We start from the raw sequence: 24,186 nt of genomic DNA, 5'->3' as shown, positions 1-24,186 counted from the left end.
CATTTTCTCTGTGTTACAGGGTATGGAGCCACTAGCCAGTGACTGTAACCAATGCTCCCATTTTCTATGTGATACAGGGTATGGAGCCACTAGCCAGTGACTGTAACCAATGCTCCCATTTTCTATGTGATCCAGGGTATGGAGCCACTAGCCAGTGACTGAAACCAATGCTCCCATTTTCTATGTGATACAGGGTATGGAGCCACTAGCCAGTGACTGTAACCAATCCTCCCATTTTCTATATGTTACAGGGTATGGAGCCACTAGCCAGTGACTGTAACCAATCCTCCCATTTTCTCTGTGTTACAGGGTATGGAGCCACTAGCCAGTGACTGTAACCAATCCTCCCATTTTCTATGTGATACAGGGTATGGAGCCACTAGCCAGTGACTGTAACCAATGCTCCCATTTTCTCTGTGTTACAGGGTATGGAGCCACTAGCCAGTGACTGTAACCAATCCTCCCATTTTCTATGTGATACAGGGTATGGAGCCACTAGCCAGTGACTGTAACCAATCCTCCCATTTTCTATGTGATACAGGGTATGGAGCCACTAGCCAGTGACTGTAACCAATCCTCCCATTTTCTATATGTTACAGGGTATGGAGCCACTAGCCAGTGACTGTAACCAATGCTCCCATTTTCTGTGTGTTACAAGGTATTGAGCCACAAGCCCATTGACTGTACCCGATGCCCCCATATGCCCCCATTTTCTGTGTGATACAGGGTATGGAACCACTAGCCAGTGACTGTAACCAATCCTCCCATTTTCTGTGTGATACAGGGTATGGAGCCACTAGCCAGTGACTGTAACCAATGCTCCCATTTTCTCTGTGTTACAGGGTATGGAGCCACTAGCCAGTGACTGTAACCAATCCTCCCATTTTCTGTGTGATACAGGGTATGGAGCCACTAGCCAGTGACTGTAACCAATGCTCCCATTTTCTATGTGATACAGGGTATGGAGCCACTAGCCAGTGACTGTAACCAATGCTCCCATTTTCTGTGTGATACAGGGTATGGAGCCACTAGCCAGTGACTGTAACCAATGCTCCCATTTTCTATGTGATACAGGGTATGGAACCACTAGCCAGTGACTGTAACCAATGGTCCCATTTTCTGTGTGATACAGGGTATGGAACCACTAGCCAGTGACTGTAACCAATGGTCCCATTTTCTGTGTGTTACAGGGTATGGAGCCACTAGCCAGTGACTGTAACCAATCCTCCCATTTTCTCTGTGTTACAGGGTATGGAGCCACTAGCCAGTGACTGTAACCAATGCTCCCATTTTCTGTGTGTTACAAGGCATTGAGCCACAAGCCCATTGACTGTACCCGATGCCCCCATATGCCCCCATTTTCTGTGTGATACAGGGTATGGAACCACTAGCCAGTGACTGTAACCAATGGTCCCATTTTCTGTGTGTTACAGGGTATGGAGCCACTAGCCGTTGACTGTACCCGATGACCCCATTTTCTGTGTGATACAGGGTATGGAGCCACTAGCCAGTGACTGTAACCAATGGTCCTATTTTCTGTGTGATACCGGGGTATGGAGCCACTAGCCATTGACTGTAACCAATGGTCCCATTTTCAGAGTGTTACAGGGTATGGAGCCACTAGCCAGTGACTACCCAATGCTCCCATTTCCTGTGTGTTACAGGGTATGGAGCCACTAGCCATTGACTGTACCCAATGCCCCAATTTTTTTTGTGATACAGGGTATGGAGCCACTAGCCAGTGACTGTAACCAAAGGTCCCATTTTCTGTGTAATACCGGGGTATGGAGCCACTAGCCAGTGACTGTAACCAATGGTCCCATTTTCAGTGTGTTACAGGGTATGGAGCCACTAGCCAGTGACTGAAACCAATGCCCCCATTTTCATTGTGTTACAGGGTATGAAGCCACTAGCCAGTAGCTGTAACCCTTGCTCCCATTTCCTGTGTGTTACAGGGTATGGAGTCACAAGCCAGCGACTGTAACCAATGGTCCCAATTTCTGTGGGTTACAGGGTATGGAGCCACTAGCCAGTGACTGTTACCAATGCTCCCATTTTCTGTGGGTTATAGGGTATGGAGCCACTAGCCAGTGACTTTAACCCATGCCCCCATTTTCTGTGAGTTATAGGGTATGGAGCCACTAGCCAGTGACTGTAACCCATGCTCTCATTTTCTGTGTGTAACAGGGTGTGGAGCCATTGACTGTAACCAATGCTCCCATTTCCTGTGTGTGACAGTTTATGGAGCCATCGGCAAGTTCCTGTAACCCATGCTCCCATTGTCTGTGTGTTGTGGGGAATGGAGCCACTAGCCAGTGACTAACCAAAGCTCCTTTTTTCTGTGTGTTACAGGGTATGGAACCACTTACCAGTGACTGTAACCCATGCTCCCATTTCCTGTGTGTTACATGGTATAGAGCCATTAGCCATTGACTGTAACCAATGCTCCCATTTCCTGTGTGTTACAGGGTATGGAGCCTTTAGCCACTGACTGTAACCCATGCTCCCATTTCCTGTCTGTTACAGGGTATGGAGCCACAAGCCAGTGACTACCCAATGCTCCCATTTCCTGTGTGTTACAGGGCATGGAGCCACAAGCCAGTGACTACCCAATGCTCCCATTTCCTGTGTGTTACAGAGTATGGAGCCACAAGCCAGTGACTACCCAATGCTCCCATTTCCTGTGTGTTACAGGGTATGGAGCCACAAGCCAGTGACTACCCAATGCTCCCAATTTCTGTGTGTTACAGGGTATGGAGCCACAAGCCATTGACTGTAACCCATGCTCCCATTTCCTGTCTGTTACAGGGTATGGAGCCACAAGCCAGTGACTACCCAATGCTCCAATTGTCTGTGTCTAACACGGAATGGAGCCACTAGCCAGTGACTGTAACCAATGCTCTCATTTTCTGTGTCTTACAGGGTATGGAGCCTCTTGCCCGGGACAGAAGACATGAGGAAGCACGGCTGCCCAGCTTCAAACAGAAAGTAGAAGAGGCCAAGGTACATGCCTATGTTTTCTCTTCCAGTATCTCCGTATTAATCAATTGAAGTAAACTGTTTACACTGGTATGTTTAATTTTGACCATACTTGTTATGCCCCCCTTCGAAGAAGAGGGGTATAATGCTTTGCACAGGCATGTCAGTATGTCGGTCGGTCCGTCAATAGACCAAAGCTTGTCCGAGTGATAACTTAACAAATCCTAGACGTATGGTCATCAAACTTGACATGAAGGTTGGGCCTGACTAGTAGATGACCCCTATTGATTTTAGGGCTAATCGGGTCAAAGGTCAAGGTCACAGTAACCTTTAATGGTAAAATCATTTTAGAGCTTGTCCGAGTGATAACTCAACAATGCCTAGACCTATGGTCATCAAACTTGATATGGAAGTTTGGCCTGACCAGAAGATGACCCCTATTGTTTTTGGGGGTCATCAGGCCAAAGGTCAAGGTCACAGTGACCTTGAATGGTAAAAGGTTGTCGGAGTGATAACTCGACAATGCCTGCACCCATGGCCCTAAAACTTGACTTGGAGGTTGGGCCTGACCAGTAGCTGACCCCTATTGTTTTTGGGGCTCATACCCCTATTGTTTTGGGGCTCATCAGGTCAAAGGTCAAGGTCACAGTGACTTTGAATGGTAAAAGGTTGTTCGAGTGATAACTCAACAATGCCTGCACCCATGGCCCTCATTATTGACTTGGAGGTTGGGCCTGACCAATAGATGACCCCTATTGTATTTGTGGGTCATTTGGCCAAAGGTCAAGGTCACAGTTACCTTGAATGGTAAAAGGTTGTCCATGTGATAACTCAACAATGCCTGCACCCATGGCCCTCAAACTTGACTTGAAGGTTGGGCTTGACCAGTAGCTGACCCCTATTGTTTTTTAGGGCTCATCGGGTCAAAGGTCAAGGTCACAGTGACCTTGAATGGTAGAAGGTTGTCCTATTGATAACTCAACAATGCCTGCACCCATGGCCCTCATAATTGACTTGGAGCTTGGACCTGACCAATAGATGACCCTTATTGTATTTGGGGGTCATCGGGCCAAAGGTCAAGGTCACAGTGACCTTGAATGGTAAAAGATTGTCCATGTGATAACTCAACAATGCCTGCACCAATGGCCCTCAAACTTGACTTGGAGGTTGGGCCTGAACAGTAGCTGACCCCTATTGTTTTTTTGGCTCATCAGGTCAAAGGTCAAGGTCACAGTGACCTTGAATGGTAATAGGTTGTTTGAGTGATAACTCAACAATGCTTTCACCTATGGCCCTCAAACTTGACTTGGAGGTTGGGTCTGACCAGTAGATGACCCCTTTTGTTATGCCCCCCTTCGAAGAAGAGGGGTATATTGCTTTGCACAGGCATGTCGGTCGGTCCGTCTGTAGACCAAAGCTTGTCCGAGTGATAACTCAACAATTCCTAGACGTATGGTCATCAAACTTCACATGAAGGTTGGGCCTGACCAGTAGATGACCTCTATTGATTTTGGGGGTCATCGGGTCAAAGGTCAAGGTCACAGTGACCTTTAATGGTAAAATAATTTTAAAGCTTGTCCGAGTGATAACTCAACAATGCCTGCACCCATGGCCCTCAAACTTGACATGGAGGTTGGGCCTGACCAGGAGATGACCCCTTTTGTTTTTGGGGGTCATCAGACCAAAGGTCAAGGTCGCAGTGACCTTGAATGGTAAAAGGTTGTCCGAGTGATAACGTGACAATACCTGCACCCATGGTCCTCAAACTGGACTTGGAGGTTGGGCCTGACCAGTAGATGACCCCTATTGTTTTTGGGGTCATTGGGCCAAAGGTCAAGGTCACAGTGACCTTTAATGGTAAAAGGTTGTCCGATTGATAACTCAACAATGCCTGCACCCATGGCCCTCAAACTTGACTTGGAGAATTGGCCTGACCAGGAGATGACCCCTTTGGTTTTTGGGGGTCATCTGGCCAAAGGTCAAGGTCACAGTGACCTGGAATGGTAAAAGGTTGTTCGAGTGATAACTCGACAATGCCTGCACCCATGGCCCTCAAACTTGACATGGTGATTGGGCCTGGCCAGAAGATGGTCCCTATTGATTTAAGGGGTCATTGGGCCAAAGGTCAAGGTCACAGTGACCTGGAATGGTAAAAGGTTATCCGAGTAATAACTTGACAATGGCTGCACCCATGGCCCTCAAACTTGATTTGGAGGTTGAGCCCGGCCAGAAGATTGTCCCTATTAATTTTAGGGTTCATTGGGCCAAAGGTCAAGGTCACAGTGACCTTGAATGATAAAAGGTTGTCCAAGTGATAACTCAACAATGCCTGCACCCATGGCCCTCAAACTTGACATGGATGTTGGGCCTGACCAGTAGATGACCCCTATTGATTTTAGGGGTCAAAGGTCAAGGTCACAGTGACCTTGAAAGCAAACTCGACAATTCTTGGACCTATGGTCATCAAACTTGACATGAAGGTTGGGCCTGCCCAGTAGATGACCCCAATCGACTTTGGGGGTCATCAGGCCAAGGTCAATGTCACAGTAACCTTTAACGCAAAAGAGTTCAAAGGTCAAGGTCACAGTGATCTTGAATGGTAAAAGGTTGTCCGAGTGATAACTCAACAATGCCTGAACCCATGGCCTTCAAACTTAACTTGGAGTTGCATCTGACTTGTAGATGACCCCTTATGATTTAAGTGGTCATTGGGTCAAAGGTCAAGGTCACAGTGACCTTGAACGAAAAAAACTTGTCTTGTGATAACTTGACAATGCCTGCACCCATGGCCCTCTAACTTGATATTTAGGTTTCTGGTGACCAGCTGATGACTCTGGATTTTGAGTTCATAGAGTCAAAGGTCATGACGGTCATAACACACTTTATCCTCACACTTAAATGGTCATAATCTTAAAACAGCAACAAATCAGCTGTCATTTCGGTCCATGCATATTTCATTCAATTGTCCATATAATCCTGACAACATGGCGCTCAGGGGGGGCATAATGTTTGACAAACATCTCTTGTTTTTTTAGGGGTCATTGGGCCAAAAGTCAAGGTCACAGTGACTTTGAATGATAAAAGGTTGTCCGAGTGATAACTCAACAATGCCTGCACCCATGGCCCTCAAACTTGACTTGGAGGTTTGGCCTGACCAGTAGATGACCCCTATTGATTTTAGGGGTCAAGGTTACAGTGACCTTGAAAGCAAACTTGACAACCCCTGGACCTATTGTCATCAAACTTGACATGAAGGTTGGGCCTGACCAGTAGAATGCCCCTCTTGACTTTGGGGGTCATCGGGCCAAGGTCACAGTAACCTTTATCACAAGAAAGTTAACAAATCTTCTCCCAGTGATATCTCAACAACGCCTGAACCTGTGATCATCAAACTTTACATGGAAGTTGGGCCTGACCAGGATATGACACTTATTGATTTTAGGAGTCATTGGGTCAAAGGTCATGTTCACAGTGACCTTGAATGCGAAAATGTTTCAAGCGATAATTCGACAATGCCTGCACCCATGGCCCTCAAACTTGACTTGGTGTTGTGTCTGACCTTTAGATGACGCCTTGTGATTTTAGGGGTCATCGGGTCAAAGGTCAAGGTTACAGTGACCTTGAACAAAAAAAGCTTGTCTGTGTGATAACTTGTCAATGCCTGCACCCATGGCCCTCAAACTTGACATTTAGATTTTTGGTGACCAGCTGATGACTCCTATGGATTTTGAGGTCAAAGGTCATGGTCATAACACACTCTATCCTCAAACTTTGAATGGTCATAATCTTAAAACTGCCTCAACAGCATCCAATGTCAGTGACAAATCAGCTGTCATTTCAGTCCATGCATATTTCATTCAATTGTCCTTATAATCCTGACAACATGGCGCTCAAGGGGGGGGCATAATGTTTGACAAACATCTCTTGTTTATATACAGTCAAACCTGTATTAAGTGGCCACCCTTGGGAAATGATCTTAAGACAGGTGGCCACATAATCCAGGTTTGACATTTCCGCCACTATACATAGCTTTATTCAGAGATGGAGTATGTATCTTAACCACCACCTCACACCACAATCAATGACATCTGTATCAATATTATTGAAGAAGGTTGAATACAAATACATTTGTATAGATAAAATAACTTTATTTCAAATTTATAAATAAAATACATTAGATAAATATTGATACAAGGCATAAACAGAACACACCACATATCAGTCTACACATTTACACAACTACATTTACATACACATTTTTAGTTGACTTTTTAAAGTAGTCCGTACATTAAATAAATGTTGATGAATAGCATAAACAAACCACACCACAGATCAGTCTACACATTTACACAACTACATGTGGATACACTTTTCCTGTAATTTTCCTCTGTCTTTTTGCGTTTGAATTTCCATTGCTTTCATATTCCTCCACAATTTCACGCTTACGCTTAAGTAAGAAATTGATTTAAGTCTGCACTTCTTGCACTACGGCCGTTTTCTAATAAATTTATACACTTGACACGTTCTTTTAGAGTCAAACACTTTCGATTAGTCTTTTTTTCAGCGAAAATCAAAGTTAATAAAATATCAAGAACAATGCGTTGTAAATATCTGTTCGTAGAAATATAAATCCATGCACTTTGAAAAATAATATAGAAGAAATCGTAACTTGTTTCACGCTTTCGAATGACAATGCAAACTGTGAATTCATAATAACCGGTGTTTTTGTCGGTATTTAATAATTAACTTCTTTATTATTTTACCTGTTCGTTGAATAGAAACCAAATAAACAACATTGACATTTCCTAAGTTTTACTTCTGCATAACAAATATTGTAAACATATAATAGCCTTGCTACATAATAACTGCAATTGGTACAACAGCTTATCAACAAAAATAAAAGGATTGGCAAAATATGGCCGTGAAAACGAACGGACTCCATGATAGGTCATAGTGACACACGGCTGGAAGTCCGAGTGGGAAAGAACCACGCAAGCCGAGAGAGGCTAGGCTGAGCTGTTGTATTAAATGTATATTCAAAGTGTACTCTATAAATACTATAGTATCCTATGATATGCCCGTGCTGGAATAGACTGTTTGGCAAAATGCGACAACCCAGCAACTACGGTCTACGTGCAAATGCTCCGTTTGCTAAAAGCAACTGCAAAACCCGCAATGTACCTGCAATCTCCTAGCAACGCAACGCATTAATGCAACCCATAATTACCAACAGCAAATGCAACATCCGCAATATATCTCCGCAATCTCATGGCAACGCAACCACCGGGACGCCAAGTACTAGGACGTTCCCGGCCTTGAGCAACAGACAAATTGCAACAGACTCCTTAAGAACTTGTTATTCCAGCAACGGGATAATAAACGATATTTATATCTATATTCATCCTAATTGATTTTAGTTTATAATTCCCAATTTCACATGTATAGCCCTCTTGTTGATTCCCATACCGAGTGATAACTAGCACCGAGGTGCTCGACCAAGGTAAAAGGTTTCAACAAGCCCAAATACATCTAAATCATAAATTGTATATGTTAATGCAATTTTAAATTAAAATGGATGACAGCCAAGCCAACTCTCGGCTTGCGAATTTTTTCCCGCCTTCACGACTGACTAAGTATTCTAAAAACAAAAATATGTGGAACCTTGGAAAGCGGCACTCATACCTCAAACTTCTATAAATACTACCTCAAATGCAAGGTACCGGTAACCAAATTACGATGGTTAACCATTTAAGCAACAAAGCAGCTATTTAAACAAAATTAATAAATATATAATCATTTCAAACATAAAGCAGTTTCCGATGTCCATAGTTCCATATTTAGACATTCTTAGATCACAAACAAATTATAGGCACATTTACAACATGTGAAGAAAGTACATAATGTCCACAAGTCTGGTCCAGTCCAATGTATCTATACCCAAAGTCATTTCCACTAAAGTGGGGGGTGACACTCTGTCATGGCCTCCCCACCGCAAGAGTCAAGTGTTCCATACTAAACTCCCATCCGCACGAGTTTCCAGTTATGAAAAATCACCATGACTACAAGATAGAAATTCAGTCTGATGGTGCGAAACAACATGGTCACAAGCAATGTTCATATAGCGGTTGCACGTTAAGAAGCGTCTGAATATTCCTAGAACTCTTTAATATGACACTCCAGACGGATTCAGATGGCGATTTGTGATCCGTTGCTCCCCGACTGTTTTAGGGTATTCCCTGTCAAAACGAATGCCCCCTGGGGAGACATCAATCCGCCATAGCGTGCATGTGGACCAGACTCGAACCAACGCTGCAATACATACTGTAACATACAAAATACGAAAGCAGCAACACATGAAAGTGAATTTCTAAGCGGCAAAATTTAAACTTTATTACTTAAAAACTTATATAACAGGTACATTCTAAACAAAAGGTAAAGGGGAAAAACAATCTATGACTGGGTGGGCTGGGCAGGTTTTTTAATTTCGGTCCTCTCTGCACAAGATTTCGCTAGCAAAGAAAGATTCCCGTTACATAGACCGGTTTGATTTAATTCAAAAGTGCACTTTAAACTAGTGTCAAATATCAAGAACCAGTCCGCATTGACTTGACCGATAGATGCCGAGAGTGTTCCGATTGCTTAGCAACGGAACAACAGACCTTAAATTCACCGTATTTTCTCGACTATAAGATGGGGAAATTGGGTCCCGATTTTTACCCCCAAAGTAGGGGACCCGTCTTATAAGCGAGTCGATAAAATATTAAAAAAAGATTCAAGTCAAAATCAGTTAAATTTTAAATAGGGTATTCGTCTATCCAGTCTATCGTCTGCTGATATAAGTATGGGGCAATTAAGTAAACAACAACACGAAATCTCTTCCCCGCGCGTGCTCTGACGTCACACAGTGTACCGTTATATCTGCATTTTTTCTCATGGCGCTGTCATTATAATTAGTTTGACAGATATTTCAAATCAATAAATTGGAATCTTAATATGATGTAGGTACCTAACTGTCAATTTGATTAAGCAAACAAATGACAATGCGAATATGAATCCTTTATGTTCGTCGCCAATCAAGGGACAATATTGTCTAAAGCATTATTGCTAAACAAACACCTATTCATGCCTCGGCTTTTCGCAGTTATGTTATTGAAGCCATTTATTTTGCCGAAGAACTTCATTAGGAAGAATTTTAGCATTTTAGATTTGCTTAAAAATTGACCCCGTCTTATAAGCGAGTCGAAACAAAAAGCACCAGATTTCATGGGCAAAGTTAGGGGGCCGTCTTATAAGCGAATCGCCTTATAGTCGAGAAAATACGGTAATTGTGTCATTAATTGTGCCAATTCTGATCAAAACTTTCCCCTGCGTGTAATAAACATGATTTTTTGATGAGTAAACACGCATGACAATCGTGTGATGCAATATTCATTTTCATTGGATGACGGAGATACCCGAGGCCGTTGTTATTTTCTGTACACTTCTATACGCAATTAAAGCTGTGTATTTGAAAAAAATTATAAGCGCAAGTGTCTGTGACAACGGATTAGTGGCCGCGAATTAGTGATTATATGGCTTCATGGGGACAAAAATTAGTGGCCGTGGCCGTGTTAGACAGTTGGCCGCTTAATGCACGTACATTATATAGTAAAAACGTACGGGAGGAATTTGGAGTAGCCCGATAAGGCAGGTGGCCATTTAAAGCAGGTGACCGTTCAACCAGGTTTGACTGTACTGGCACATCATTATTTCCCCCTAGGCTTTTTTGGGGGAGATTGTGTCGATACGAAATGCAAAGCTGTCATTACAACATGCTTTAATGGTTGTGGCATGCTTTTTCCCTGTATATGACATGTCTTAAAAACAAAGTTAATTCCTGTCACTTGAGGGCAATGTTACAACGGTCAAGTTTTACGCCATGCCACATGCTGTTATCAGCCTAATTAGGGATGCCTCAGCTGTCATAAACTATGTGTATAGATTATCTTCTAATGCACATGCCAAACATCAGTGTCAATAAAATTGACTGAATGAGCACCAAGTGTGAAGGAAGTAACCAGTGCATTGTTTTGTCAGTTTGAACAAGGAGTATATTACTTCAACACCAGCTGTCAGAATACCAGTGTATGCAAACAATCTTTCAAATATAACTTATATTCATATACAATGGGATCTTTTACTATGAACCAGGCGTCTACACGCAAATTCAGGTAGTACAATCAGTTTAAACGAGTTTTACCTCCAATGCTAAAACTCACTGAAACATAAGCCAAATTTCACCATCTAAATGAAAAAATGCACAAAAGCAAATTAAAAGCATGCTTAACTAATTGTACCTCATAAAAAAGGACCATTTCTCATTAGATTTATTTTAAGGAATTTAATTAGAAAAGATACACATACTAAGTATTTTTTTCGCCATACATGTTATTATGTAATTGTTGCCTTTCATAGCATCAGCTAGATGATGTAAATGCCAGAATGAGTGCCATGACAGCACGTTTGTCTAAAGGCGGGGAGGAAGTGAAGGCTCTGCAGCCGAAACTGCAGGAGGCTAAAAACTCCTACAATGAACAGAAGAAGGTTTCACGCAACTGCATGGTATGTCTACTGGACTGAAATAATGGTAGCAATGAAAATTAGAAATGTTTTGTTGACTTTATAAATCTAACAAACTGAAAGATGCAAATACTGCCGTTAGTGAATAGGAGGTCTCATGCAACTGTAGGGTAAATCATTTGGGAGATTATTTTGATGACTTTGATAACTTGCAAATAAGCATTGTTCTGTTGCCTGATCTAAAAAGCTGCAGGAGACAAAGAATGTGAACAGTAAACAGATGATATTCTTGTAGAATTGATTTCATGTGTTTGGTTACATTCAAAGTTCCTTATTATTTTTAATCCCCCGCCATTGAGTAGGGAGGCATTATAGGACTGCACTTTGTCCATCTGTCAGTCTGTCTGTTTGTCTGTGTGTCCATAACATTTCGTGTCCGGGCAATAACTTACTTATGCATTGATGGATTACCATATTACTTGGTACAAATGTTGTCCTCATTGAGACGATGTGCAGTGACCTTGGCCCGGATCCATACCTCAAAGGTCAAGGTCACATGAGATTTAAAGGTCAGAGTACACATGCTCATGTCTTGGCTATAACTTACTTATGCATTGATGGATTGCCATATTACTTGGTACATACTATATGAATAATTTTAACAAATATCCTTTTATAATATGTTCATATATCCAAGAATATTTAAGTTACCGATCAAACAACTTGTATTTCCTATATTCCCACTCTTGACCAGTCTTGGGTACAATTTTGGTCAGCTTCAACGTACCAGTCAGGTTGCGAGAAAAACAAAATATAATAAAAAACAACGGCGGGGGATATAGCCCTCCTTTGGACTGCCTTGATCTGGTTAATATGAAGGTGATGCTTTGTGTATGTATATATTTATAAGCTCACATAAACACGTAAGTTTGTACACAACAGATGGAGCTGAAGAGACTAGAGGGAGCAGTGAAGAATAGCAAGAAGGAGAAACATGAGATCATGAAGAGAATACTTGAAATACAGTCCAGGTACAGATGTGATTAAAGCCCTTCAAGAAGAGCATTCAATTGCCACTCTTGAGGTGTTTGTCACTTACAGAGATATCTCTTATTCAATGTAATAATCACTTTTAAATTTAGAAACAAAATGGAAAATAAATGTGATACTGGTTAGGGACCACTTTTTCACCCCTATCAATTGCCCCTTGTTTAAATCCTTTGTTTGCAATTCCATTTTGATTGTTTTTCATATCATTTATAGTTTGTGTTCAAATGAAGCTTCAATATAAGGAAAACTACTATTTTTATCAGCAATATTGAAATTGCCGATATTTATTTTTGCAATTTATCGATGTTTTACTGCAGAAAACAAAATGAAAAATATATCTCAAAAAAAAAAAAATCATTTATACAGAGCAACATGTTCAATGCTATAGAAAATGTAAATAAAATATTATGTTGACGAGTGTCAGTCTGGAACATTTCTATATAATTATTATTTATCGTCGGCGATTTACTGATAGAGCATAGATTATAATCTTATCTTACTGAATTTTAGATCAGGAGCCCGGCCTTTCATGTGAAATTTCAGCCAAAAAATTCAGTATTTCAAGAAAACTTCCATTTCCGGGCAAAAAAGGGGTCCCTAGCCATTTGGAATATGTTAGATGTGCCACAAATGGATTTACATGTTTGCTCTTCATTGACTGATCTATTTCTATATTTTAGTTCTTAGTTCATTCAATCTTCATCAATAAGTTTGTCATATTGGGCAGTTGTCTTTTCAAATGTAGATAATTTGAAAAGGAAATGTGAGAATAGAATCTGATGTATTGGATTATACCTTACATAAGAGTGATATGTATGCAAAAACTTTTGTATTTTCGCTGATTATTTGCCTTAGCGGTAGTTAGTTTATCCCACTTTGATATTTGATGTCACAAAACATCAACAAAAGTCAGCATTTTCAATATGTAATTATGATGTTGATTGCTGGAGATAAATGATTAAATACGATGCATCTGTAACGGCATTTCCATACAAAACTTCCAATGTGCCTGCAGTGGACAGGCAGAAATTTAATCATTTAGGAAAGACTGCAATATTTTAATGAACTGCGAAATCTGTTAATGTCTTACTGGCTTTTGCAGTATGTACAGTAAGTAAAACAGGAAGTTTTGTTTGGCCAAAAAAAACAAAACGTGTGTTTTCGGTAATATGGCGAAAAAAAATAGGGTCGGTTGGTCGGGATTTTTTTTTTTTTTTTTTACAGTTTCGATTTCATGCAAAATTCTGTTGCATCAAATCAATTATATAATATCTAAGCTTTCCATCATTAACAAAAAGTCTGAAAAAAACAGCATTGTTTAATGTCTGAAATCATTTCCTTACCTTCGACTACCGTATTTTCCCGTCAATTTTGCCCATGAAATATGGTGGTTTTTGTATACAATACTCCTTTATAAGACGCGATCGGTTTTTAGAACAAATCAAGCACTTCAATTTCTACAAATCTATGATGATGTTCTAGCGAAACAGTCATTTATCAACTAAATTTGTTAATTTGCTTGAAGAAAATCGCCGATTTTCTTGTCAACTATGAGCTCTCTTATGTGGAGGAAGGTTAATAATAAAACAAGTAAAAGCGGATATGGATTTATATTACGTATCTTATTTTATTATTTACATTTATCATTATTCTCGTAACAATCAAAGTTTCATTCATATTTATAGTGAATTCAAACTTTTCGGTCATTGTTTTAAGATTCCCAGACGACGTTTATTGATTATTACATGTTTTCGATTGTATGGTATTTTCTTACCAGCCTAGACGATCAAATGGTATCATACAGTATCCGACAGACCAGTTTAAATACAAACCATAGCCAAGCGCCTTTGATTTATTACTGCTCGTGCTCTGACGTCACAAATTGTACCGTTTGATCCGCAGCCGACACATTCCTATAAATGTGTTGTTATAACTTTCGCAGGTTTTTGTTTGGATTTCAGTTGATGGGACTTAAATTAGGCGAAATAAATAACCATTGATAACTGCGAATAAAATAATGTACCGATTAATTAAATGTGAACCTTGCAATTAAGCTTGCATGAATTCGCAGAGCCTAATCGTATGAAGCCTGCATGAATACGGAAAACCGATTGTAAAAAAGTAAGTTCTATTTTGGACGTTGATAAATAGCACCGCGAACTATATCCTAAATATTTTCATTATAAAGACAACCACGTGTTTGGAGCATAAACATGAGTTTATTCTCTGGGAACAGAGACAGACAAACAACAAAAATAATGACAATATATTTATTTTTTGATTTTTACTTTTATGCCTAAAAAAGATTAGGGTCGGCGAGGAAAAAATAGGGTCGGTCGGGTTACCGGAAACACAGGTATTTTTTTTTTTTTGGCCTTATCTAAAGCAATATGGTTGTATAATTGTGTGTTTCAGTGCTAATCATGACTATGAGGCTGAGCGGCAGGCCCGTCAGGACAAGATTGCAGCCTTACAGGAGCGGCTTAACTCCCTCAACGCCCAGGAACAGACGACAGATCACATGCTGGACCAGTACCGAGGAGCCGTTGCCAAGTACAAGTCCGATCAGTACAAACTCAAGTATGTCCAACCAGTACAAACTCAAGTATGTCCAACAAGTACAAACTCAAGTATGTCCAACCAGTACAAACTCAAGTATGTCCAACCAGTACAAACTCAAGTTTGTCCAACCAGTACAAACTCAAGTATGTCCAACCAGTACAAACTCAAATACAAGTCCGACCAGTACAAACTCAAGTATGTCCGACCAGTGCAAACTCAAGTACAAACTCAAGTATGTCTGACCAGTAAAAACAAAAGTATGTCCTACCAGTACAAACTTAAGTATGTCTGACCATTACAAACTCAAATATGTCCGACCACTACAAACTCAAGTATGTCCGAACTCAAGTATGTCTGACCAGTACAAACTCAAGTACTTGCCTTCAACCCACCCCACTTTTAACTTCAGCCAAGACATGCAGGACCTCCAGCGCCAGATGGACAAGAAACAGGGTAACCTAACCTCTCTGAAGGCTGCCCAGGGAAACCAGCTGAAACGGTTCGGTCCTTTCATTCCCGACCTTGTTACCAACATAGAGCAGTGCTTTCGACATGGGCGCTTCCACAAGAAACCCATTGGACCACTTGGTATGGCCAGTTTGTTCCTAGAATCTCTTAAATTTCATTTCATTATATCATAAATTCATTTCCCATTTTTGTCTCAATTCATACGAAACTTGGTCAGGAAGTTTGTCCCAGCAATTACACAGACAAGTTCGAATATGGATGAAAAACTAGGTCACATGACCCCAAAAAAGAAAAATCTTGTTAACACTCTAGAGGCTACTTTTTCAGACCAAATATCCTGGAAATTGTCTGAAAGGTTGTTTCGTTGATTTTTAGCTCAAGTTTGAACATGGGTCATCTGGGGTCAAAAACTAGGTCACAGAGTCCAAATAAGGAAAAACCTTGTTAACACTCTAGAGGTAATATTTTCAGCCCAAATATCCTGGAAATTTGTCAGAAAGGTTGTTTCGATGATTTCTAGCTTAAGTTAGAATATAAGTCATCTGGGGTCAAGAGCTAGGTCACAGAACCCAGATATGGAAAACCTTGTTTACACTCTAGAGGTAACATTTTCAGCCCAAAAATCCTGAAAATTTCCAGAAAGGTTGTTTTGATAATTTTTAGGTCAACTTCGAATATGGGTCATCTGGAGTCAAAAAACTAGGTCGATGAGCCCAAATATTGAAAAACCTTGTTTACTCTCAAGAGGTTACATCTTCAGCCTAAATATTCTGGAAATTTGTTAGAGAGGAAATGTGTTAGAGAGGTTGTTTTGATGATTTCTATGTCAGGTTTGATTTTGTGTCAAAAACTAGGTCACAGGGCCCTAGTATTGAAAAGCCTTGTAAACTATTTGGAGGCTACATTATCAGCCCAAATATCCTGGAAATTTGTCAGAAAGTTTCTTTGATAATGTTTAGGTCATGTTCAAATATGGGTCATTTGGGGTCAAAAACTAAGTCACAGATCTCAGCTCTCACTATTCAGTATAAATTTCTTGAACGTCAAGGATGGCACTGAGATGAGGGATAAAGCATCTGATTTCTCATCTGTTGGTCATGTAGATATAATCCTATCAGCGGTTGTTTGCACATACTACAGTTTTGCAGATTCTGTTGGATCTGTGCCAGATGAGGGTCTTAATGGCCCTACAGATCTAAAACGGTCTGTGCCATAGACCGTTTTAACAGTTGAGCTATCTAGGGCCATTATGGCCCTCTTGTTTACAAGTACATGTGAAACACAATGTTCACAACAGTCTATGATTTCAAACAATATAAAGATCACTATTGCTCTTTTTATGCCCCCCTTCGAAGAAGAGGAGTATATTGCTTTGCAAATGTAGGTCGGTCAGTCAGTCGGGCGTCCGTCGGTAGATCAAAGCTTGTCCGAGTGATAACTCAACAATTCCTAAACATATGGTCATCAAACTTGACATGAAGGTTGGGCCTGACCAGTAGATGACCCCTATTGATTAAAGGCCTCATCGGGTCAAAGGTCAAGGTCACAGTGACCTTTAATGGTAAAATAATTTTAAAGCGTGTCCGAGTGATAACTCAACGATGCCTAGACCTATGGTCATCAAACTTGAAATGGAAGTTGGGCCTGACCAGTAGATGACCCCTATTGTTTTAGGGGGTCATCGGGCCAAAGGTCAAGATCACAGTGACCTTGAATCATGGTAAAAGGTTGTCCGAGTGATAACTCGACAATGCCTGCACCCATGGCCCTCATACTTGACTTGGAGGTTGGGCCTGACCAGCAGATGACCCCTATTGTTTTTGGGAGTCATCAGGCCAAAGGTCAAGGTCACAGTGACCTTGAATGGTAGAAGGTTGTCCGTGTGATAACTCGACAATGCCTGGACCCATGGCCCTCAAACTTGACTTGGAGGTTGACCCCTATTGTTTTTGGGGGTCATCCGGTCAATGTCACAGTGACCTTGGATGATAAAAGGTTGTCCGAGTGATAACTTGTCAATGCCTGCACCAATTGCTCTCAAACTTGACATTTAGGTTTTTGGTGACCTGCTGATGGATTTTGAGGTCATAGAGTCAAAGGTCATGATCATAACACACTCTATCCTCACACTTTGAATGGTCATAATCTTAAAACTGCCTCAACGGCATCCAATGTCAGTGACAGATCAGCTGTCATTTCTGTCCATGCATATTTCATTCAATTGTCCATATAATTCTGACAACATGGCGCTCAGGGGGGCATAATTTTTGACAAACATCTCTTGTTATCTGTTAGAATTGGAAGTGAAGTTGTTGTTGTTGTTTTTGTCTAATAACTATAACATAAAGAAAAAAAGAAAAATCCCACACTGCCTTTGTCAGGTTCCTGTTTCACGTTAAAAGAACAGCGATGGGCTTTAGCTGTTGAGTGCTGCCTGAAGGGTCTCATGAACTCTTGGGTTTGTCATGACTACCATGATGAGAAAATTCTAGAACAGATTGTGAAGGACGTCTGCCCACAGTACAAGATCTCCATCATTGTGTCGAGGTTCAAGAATGATATGTATGACACATCGGCAAAGGTGCGTTCAGAATTCCTGTATGCTTAATGGTTTGCCTACCAGGGCTTACATTTAATCCATTCTGTATTTGCTTGCTTGTTTCAGATTGATGAAATGTGGATAAGTTTTAACAACCAGGTTGCAAATTTGAAACCTAGCATAAATTTTATTTAACATTGCTTTGTGATGACAAGGTATGGGATAGCAAATTTGGAACTTCACAAAATATGCCAAACCATAAAAAAAGTTTAATTCATTCCATTCCGAAAAACAAAACAGTAATCAATTCCATTTCCTTCCATATCAGGCCTGTGTTTGCTTTTTAATCCCCCGCCACAAAGTGGTGAGGGGATTTTAGGAATGCACTTCGTCCATCTGTCAATCAGTCCGTCCTTCCATCCGTCTGTCCATCCGACTGTTTGGCCGTAACATTTCATGTCCGGGCTATAACTTATTTATGCATTGATGGATTACCATATTTCTTGGTACAAATGTTGTCCTCATTGAGACAATGTGCAGTGACCTTGACCCGGGTCCCCCATACCACAAAGGTCAAGGTCACACAAGACATTTAAAGGTCAAAGTACACATGCTCGTGTCCGCACTATATCTTACTTATGCATTGATGGATTACCATATTACTTGATACAAATATTGTCCTCATGGAGACGATGTGCATTGACCATGACCTGGGTCCATACCTCAAAGGTCAAGGTCACACAAACATTTAAAGGACAGAGTATACATGCTCAATGACTCATTTTCCTTCTTTTTATGCCCCCGAAGGTGGGCATATAAAAATCGCACCGTCTGTCCGTATGTCCGGCTCAATAACTTGTGTCCGGGCTGTAACTTTCTCTTGTATAGACATATTTGAAAATAACTTGCCACATGTGTTAAACATACCAAGACGACGTGTCGCGTGCAAGACCAGTGTCCCTACCGCTAAGGTCAAGGTCACACTTAGGTGTTTATTCACAATGTTATGCTACATTAAAGGACATAGAGTATAGGTTGTCGTGTCTGGGCTGTAACTTTTTCTTGTATGGACAGATTTTAAAATAACTTGCCACATGCATGTGTTTGACATACCAAGACGGCGTGTCGCATGCAATACCCATGTCCCTACCTCTTAGGTGAAACATACTCTTAGTGTTTATTTACAATGGAATGCTGAATATAAGAACATAAGGGTACCTCTGATCTGAAGCCGATAGAATGTGTTTATTCAGTTCAATGCATGTATAAAATGGTGTTTAATGGGATTTTAATTAACTTAATGAAGGATTTACACTTATAGGCGTAATAAATAATTTTATGACCATTGATTACTACGGATAAATTAATAAGTGGTAAAATCCAAACATGAAGAAAAAAGGCAGGTTTAACATACATGTAAATAAAATGTAAAAATGGTAATTTTCTATGAATTCGGACAGCGAAAAAAAGAATCAATTTAAGGTGTCCGAACTCTAAGGTGATTTACGGTAGGTTGTCAAGTATGGGTGGTATTTTTTTATGTTCAGAGGCAATTTAAAATAACCTGCTATATGTATTTGACATGTAAAGGCAAGATCAACTTTTCATGTACTGACCTTGTTCATAGGTCAATGTCTAGTTCGGGTGGCATTCGTCACATACTGTGACAGCTCTTGTTTTAAGCCAAAATAACCTTGACATTGATCTTACCTACACTACACACAATATGAATAACTTGAACAAATATCCTTTTATAATATGTTCATTTATCCAAAAATATTTAAGTTACCGATCGAACAACTTGTACTTCCTATATTCCCACTCTTGACCAGTGGTTCTGTACAATTTTGGTCAGATTCAACGTACCAGTCAGGTTGTGAGAAAAACGAAATATACTAAAAAAATAATGGCGGGGAATAAAGCCCTCCTTCGGACTGCCTTGTAAGCTCAAGGTCTTTGTCCTGCGTCCGCCCGTCAATCCGCCCGTCAACAATTGCTTAAAAAAACATCTCTGAAACTACCTGGCCAAATTCAATCAAACTTCACAGGAAGCTTCCTTGGGTGACCCTCTACAAAAATACAACAAGGGGATACGATTGATCAACAACAACAACAACAAAATGGCCGACTTCCTGTTTTGCTTTAAAAAAACATCTCTCTAAAACTACTAGTCCAAATTCAATGAAACTTTACAGGGAGCTTCCTTAGGTAACCTTCTACAAAAATACAACAAGCGGTCACATAAGTCAACAACAACAACCATCTGGCTAACTTCCTGTTTTGCTTTGAAAAACATCTCCTCTGAGTTGTGGCCCTTTGCTTAGGTGAGCGTTTTAGGGCCATCATGGCCCTCTTGTTAAATATATTTTGCTGACAATGTTAAAACAATTTTCTTGCCCTAAGTGTCTTGTGGTCATAAATTTGAAATGCCCAGTGCATTTCACATACTGTCCAAACCCGTTGGCTTAATATTCCAGAGACCGGCCAAAATACTTTGAGTCTTGTGAATATCGAGCCAAGCGCTCTGAATGTGTATTTTTCTTTGAATCGTTAAAGTCATGATTACCTTGCTTGTTATTTTCCGATGTTATCTCCACTGAAGAAGAACATTTATTGGACATAGTTCCCTTACCCAATTCATACTGTTCACAACATGAAACATTCCATGCTATGACAATACCAAATAATTTATGTGATTTATTTACGCAATAAAAAAATAATACAAACATCTGTATGAAAACAATGAAGAAGCATAAGCTCAGCTTTTGTATAAATTTTTCCATTTGGAGAAGCACGCATTCAGCCTGATATTTTATGTGAAGGTGGCCTTTTCAAAATGCATTGAAATTTATACAAGTCATGTAAACACATAATATTTTAGCTCGACTATTCGAAGGATAGGTAGAGCTATCCTAGTCACCCATGCGTCAGCGTAACCACTTATGTTAATGTTTGCGTACCACCTCAAATATTTTCAAAGTCCATTGACATATGTCTTTGGAACTTTGCACACTTGTTCACCATCATGCTTCCAACCTGTACACAGGAGTAGGTAACTCTATCAAGCATTTTGACAAAATTATGCCCCTTTTGCGACTTAGAATTTATGTTTAAGTTTGCACACCACCTCAAATATTTTCAAAGTCCATTGACTTATGGCTTTGAAACTTTGCACACTTGTTCACCATCATGCCCGCAACCTATACACAGGAGGAGGTAACGCTATCAAGCATTTTGACAAAATTATGCCCCTTTTTCGACTTAAAATTTATGTTAAAGTTTGCGTACCACCTCAAATATTTTCAAAGTCCGTTGACATCTGGCTTTGAAACTTAGCATGCTTGTTCACCATCATGCCCCCAACCTGTACACAGGAGAAGGTAACACTATCAAGCATTTTGACAAAATTATGCCCCTTTTTCGACTTAGAATTTACGTAAAAGTTTGTGTTCCACCTGAAATATTTTCAAATTCAATTTATGTAAATATCTCAGCACATCATGTATTGCATTTGAATCTAATCTAACAGTGATCCATGCATGTTTCGCCAAAACTTTTCATAATCCGAAAAGCGGCGGAATAGTCGAGCGTGCTGTCTCTGTGACAGCTCTTGTTCGTCTTAGAATTTATGTTAAAGTTTGCGTACCACCTCAAATATTTTCAAAGTCTATTGACATATGGCTTTAAAACTTTGCACACTTGTTCACCATCATGCCCCAACCTGTACACAGGAGGAGCTAACTATATCAAGCATTTTGACAAAATTATGCCCCTTTTTCGACTTAGAATTTACATTAAAGTTTGTTTACCTCAAATATATTCAATTTATGTAAATATCTCAGTACATCATGTATTGCATTGAAATCTAATCTAATAGTGATTTATGTATGTTTCACCAAAACTTTTCAATCCATTCACTGAAAAGCGGCTCAATAGTTGAGCGCGCTGTCTCTGTGACAGCTCTTGTAAGTTTTGGAGTCGTGCCAGTTAAAGACACAAATTAAAGTGAAGGCATGTTTGCTCAAACTGATAACCAGTTTCATTTAATTTCATAATAATGATACCAATCAAGCAAATCTAATTGATTAGGGCCTTGAGTGAAATGGAGCCAAGCAAACAAATAACGGTGTGAAATTCTTACCCGATTCTGAAAATATCAAACAAAACATATTGTGAAATTCTTATTAGGGACCACAAATTTGGCACCGATGGTGGAGAGAAATTGACTCTCGAGAAATCAAGCCGTCTAATTGAATTTTATGTGATATTTATATATCACATATTTAAATAAAACACAGTCCTTATTTTCCAGTTCGTACCAACAATGATTTCATGCCAAGCAATATCAAGCCAACAAGTTTTGACTGTATTATATAAACTTTCAGATATCACAAAATTTAAGTAAATTTGAAATCAGTCTTGTTTTGAAAAGGTCCAATAATGTAAACTTTGAAGAAAAAAACGACCTTTGCATGAATTGAAAAGTCTTGTGTTGTATTTGTAGGGAGCAGACAACAGCCAGTTTCCATCAGTGTTGGATATGGTACAATCTGATGATCCTATGGTTTACAATACCATGATTGATATGGTGAGTGCTGCAGTGATCTTCATAGATAAACATGTAACATAATGATTGTCAGAAAACATTGGCTGTAATGGGGAAAAGTAATAAGAGTTTTTTTTCCATGCACATCTATTGGCAAAACTGTTGATATATTGTTTCTTAAAACAAAAACTGAATATTGGAAACTGCAGGGACAAGCCAAGTAACCCGAATTTAATGGTACCCCTGTTTACAGGCGTATAGCCTGACAGACACTTAATGAGACAAAGTCACAATTTAATAACTGTTAAAAAACATGCATTATTAATAAAAAGGGGATATAACAAGAGTGGTCATTTATTATGAAAATTGTTTAAGTGACACTCTCATTCAAAATCAATACATACACATATATAACAAGCATAAATTTTGACTGAAAAACTTTAACTTCTCACTAAATAATGTATTTATGGAAAATATTAATTACTGATATCAAGATTGTAACCGTGTATTTGATAGCAGAAAGTGCAAAAATATCAAATGATCGGTTAATGCTAAAAGATTTACTATAGTCTCATAAGGTAGAAATACCGTGTTTTATACTCATTTTTTTCAAATTAAACTTGGTTTACTTCATAAGAACCATCGTTTTCAACATTTATTCATCCTTTTGGGAATATTAAAACAATACTTTTAATTGTGGTAAATCTTATTTGGGAGTTAAAGAGTGCATTTTTAAACCGGGTTTCCATAATTGATAAAATTCATAAATTTTAGTAAATAAGTTTATAACATTAAATTAAGTCATTATATATATTTCAGCTATTATAAGTATAATGACTTTGGTCGTTACATCATGAACATACATTCCATAATTTTGTCTCCCTGTTGGGCATTAATATCTCCAGTAAGTAAAAAAAAAAGTAAAATCGAAGGTGTGTGTGATTGGAAAATATGTAGCCTGAAAGACCCATTTCTACCTGTCATTGTTCACACACACACACTCACTATAAGACCCAGTCATTGTTCACATACACTTTAAGACCCAGTCATTGTTCACACACACACACACTATAAGACCCAGTCATTGTTCACATACACTAAAAGACCCATTTCTACCTGTCATTGTTCACACACACACTCACTATAGGACCCAGTCATTGTTCACATACACTAAAAGACCCATTTCTACCTGTCATTGTTCACACACACACTCACTATAGGACCCAGTCATTGTTCACATACACTAAAAGACCCATTTCTACCTGTCATTGTTCACACACACACTATAAGACCCAGTCATTGCACTATAAGACCCATTGCTACCCGTCATTGTTCACACACACTTTAAGACCCATTTCTGTCCATCCTTGTTGACACACACTATAAGACCCATTGCTCCCCGTCAATGTTCACACACACTAAAAGACCCATTGCTGCCTGTCCTTGTTCACACACAGTTTAAGACCCATTTCTGTCCATCCTT

General features: G+C 39.7%; 1 protein-coding gene across 2 annotated transcripts in view; it reads left to right on the top strand.

The window, feature by feature from the left end:
• LOC128213538 (structural maintenance of chromosomes protein 6-like) overlaps positions 1-24,186 on the top strand; it is a 93,697-nt gene that overhangs the window by 48,216 nt on the left and 21,295 nt on the right. For both annotated transcript variants that reach the window (XM_052919327.1, XM_052919326.1), the window contains exons 10-16: positions 2,923-3,003; positions 11,434-11,580; positions 12,481-12,569; positions 15,004-15,168; positions 15,560-15,738; positions 18,000-18,199; positions 22,662-22,745. In XM_052919327.1, the coding sequence (XP_052775287.1) occupies positions 2,923-3,003; positions 11,434-11,580; positions 12,481-12,569; positions 15,004-15,168; positions 15,560-15,738; positions 18,000-18,199; positions 22,662-22,745 (945 nt within the window). The remainder of the gene's footprint in view (positions 1-2,922; positions 3,004-11,433; positions 11,581-12,480; positions 12,570-15,003; positions 15,169-15,559; positions 15,739-17,999; positions 18,200-22,661; positions 22,746-24,186) is intronic.

Source organism: Mya arenaria, chromosome 13 (genome assembly GCF_026914265.1).
Source record: "Mya arenaria isolate MELC-2E11 chromosome 13, ASM2691426v1".
Classification (NCBI taxonomy): Eukaryota; Metazoa; Mollusca; class Bivalvia; order Myida; family Myidae; genus Mya; species Mya arenaria.
The sequence above is the reverse complement of the archived record's forward strand: the minus strand, read 5'-3'. Positions and strand labels throughout refer to the sequence as shown.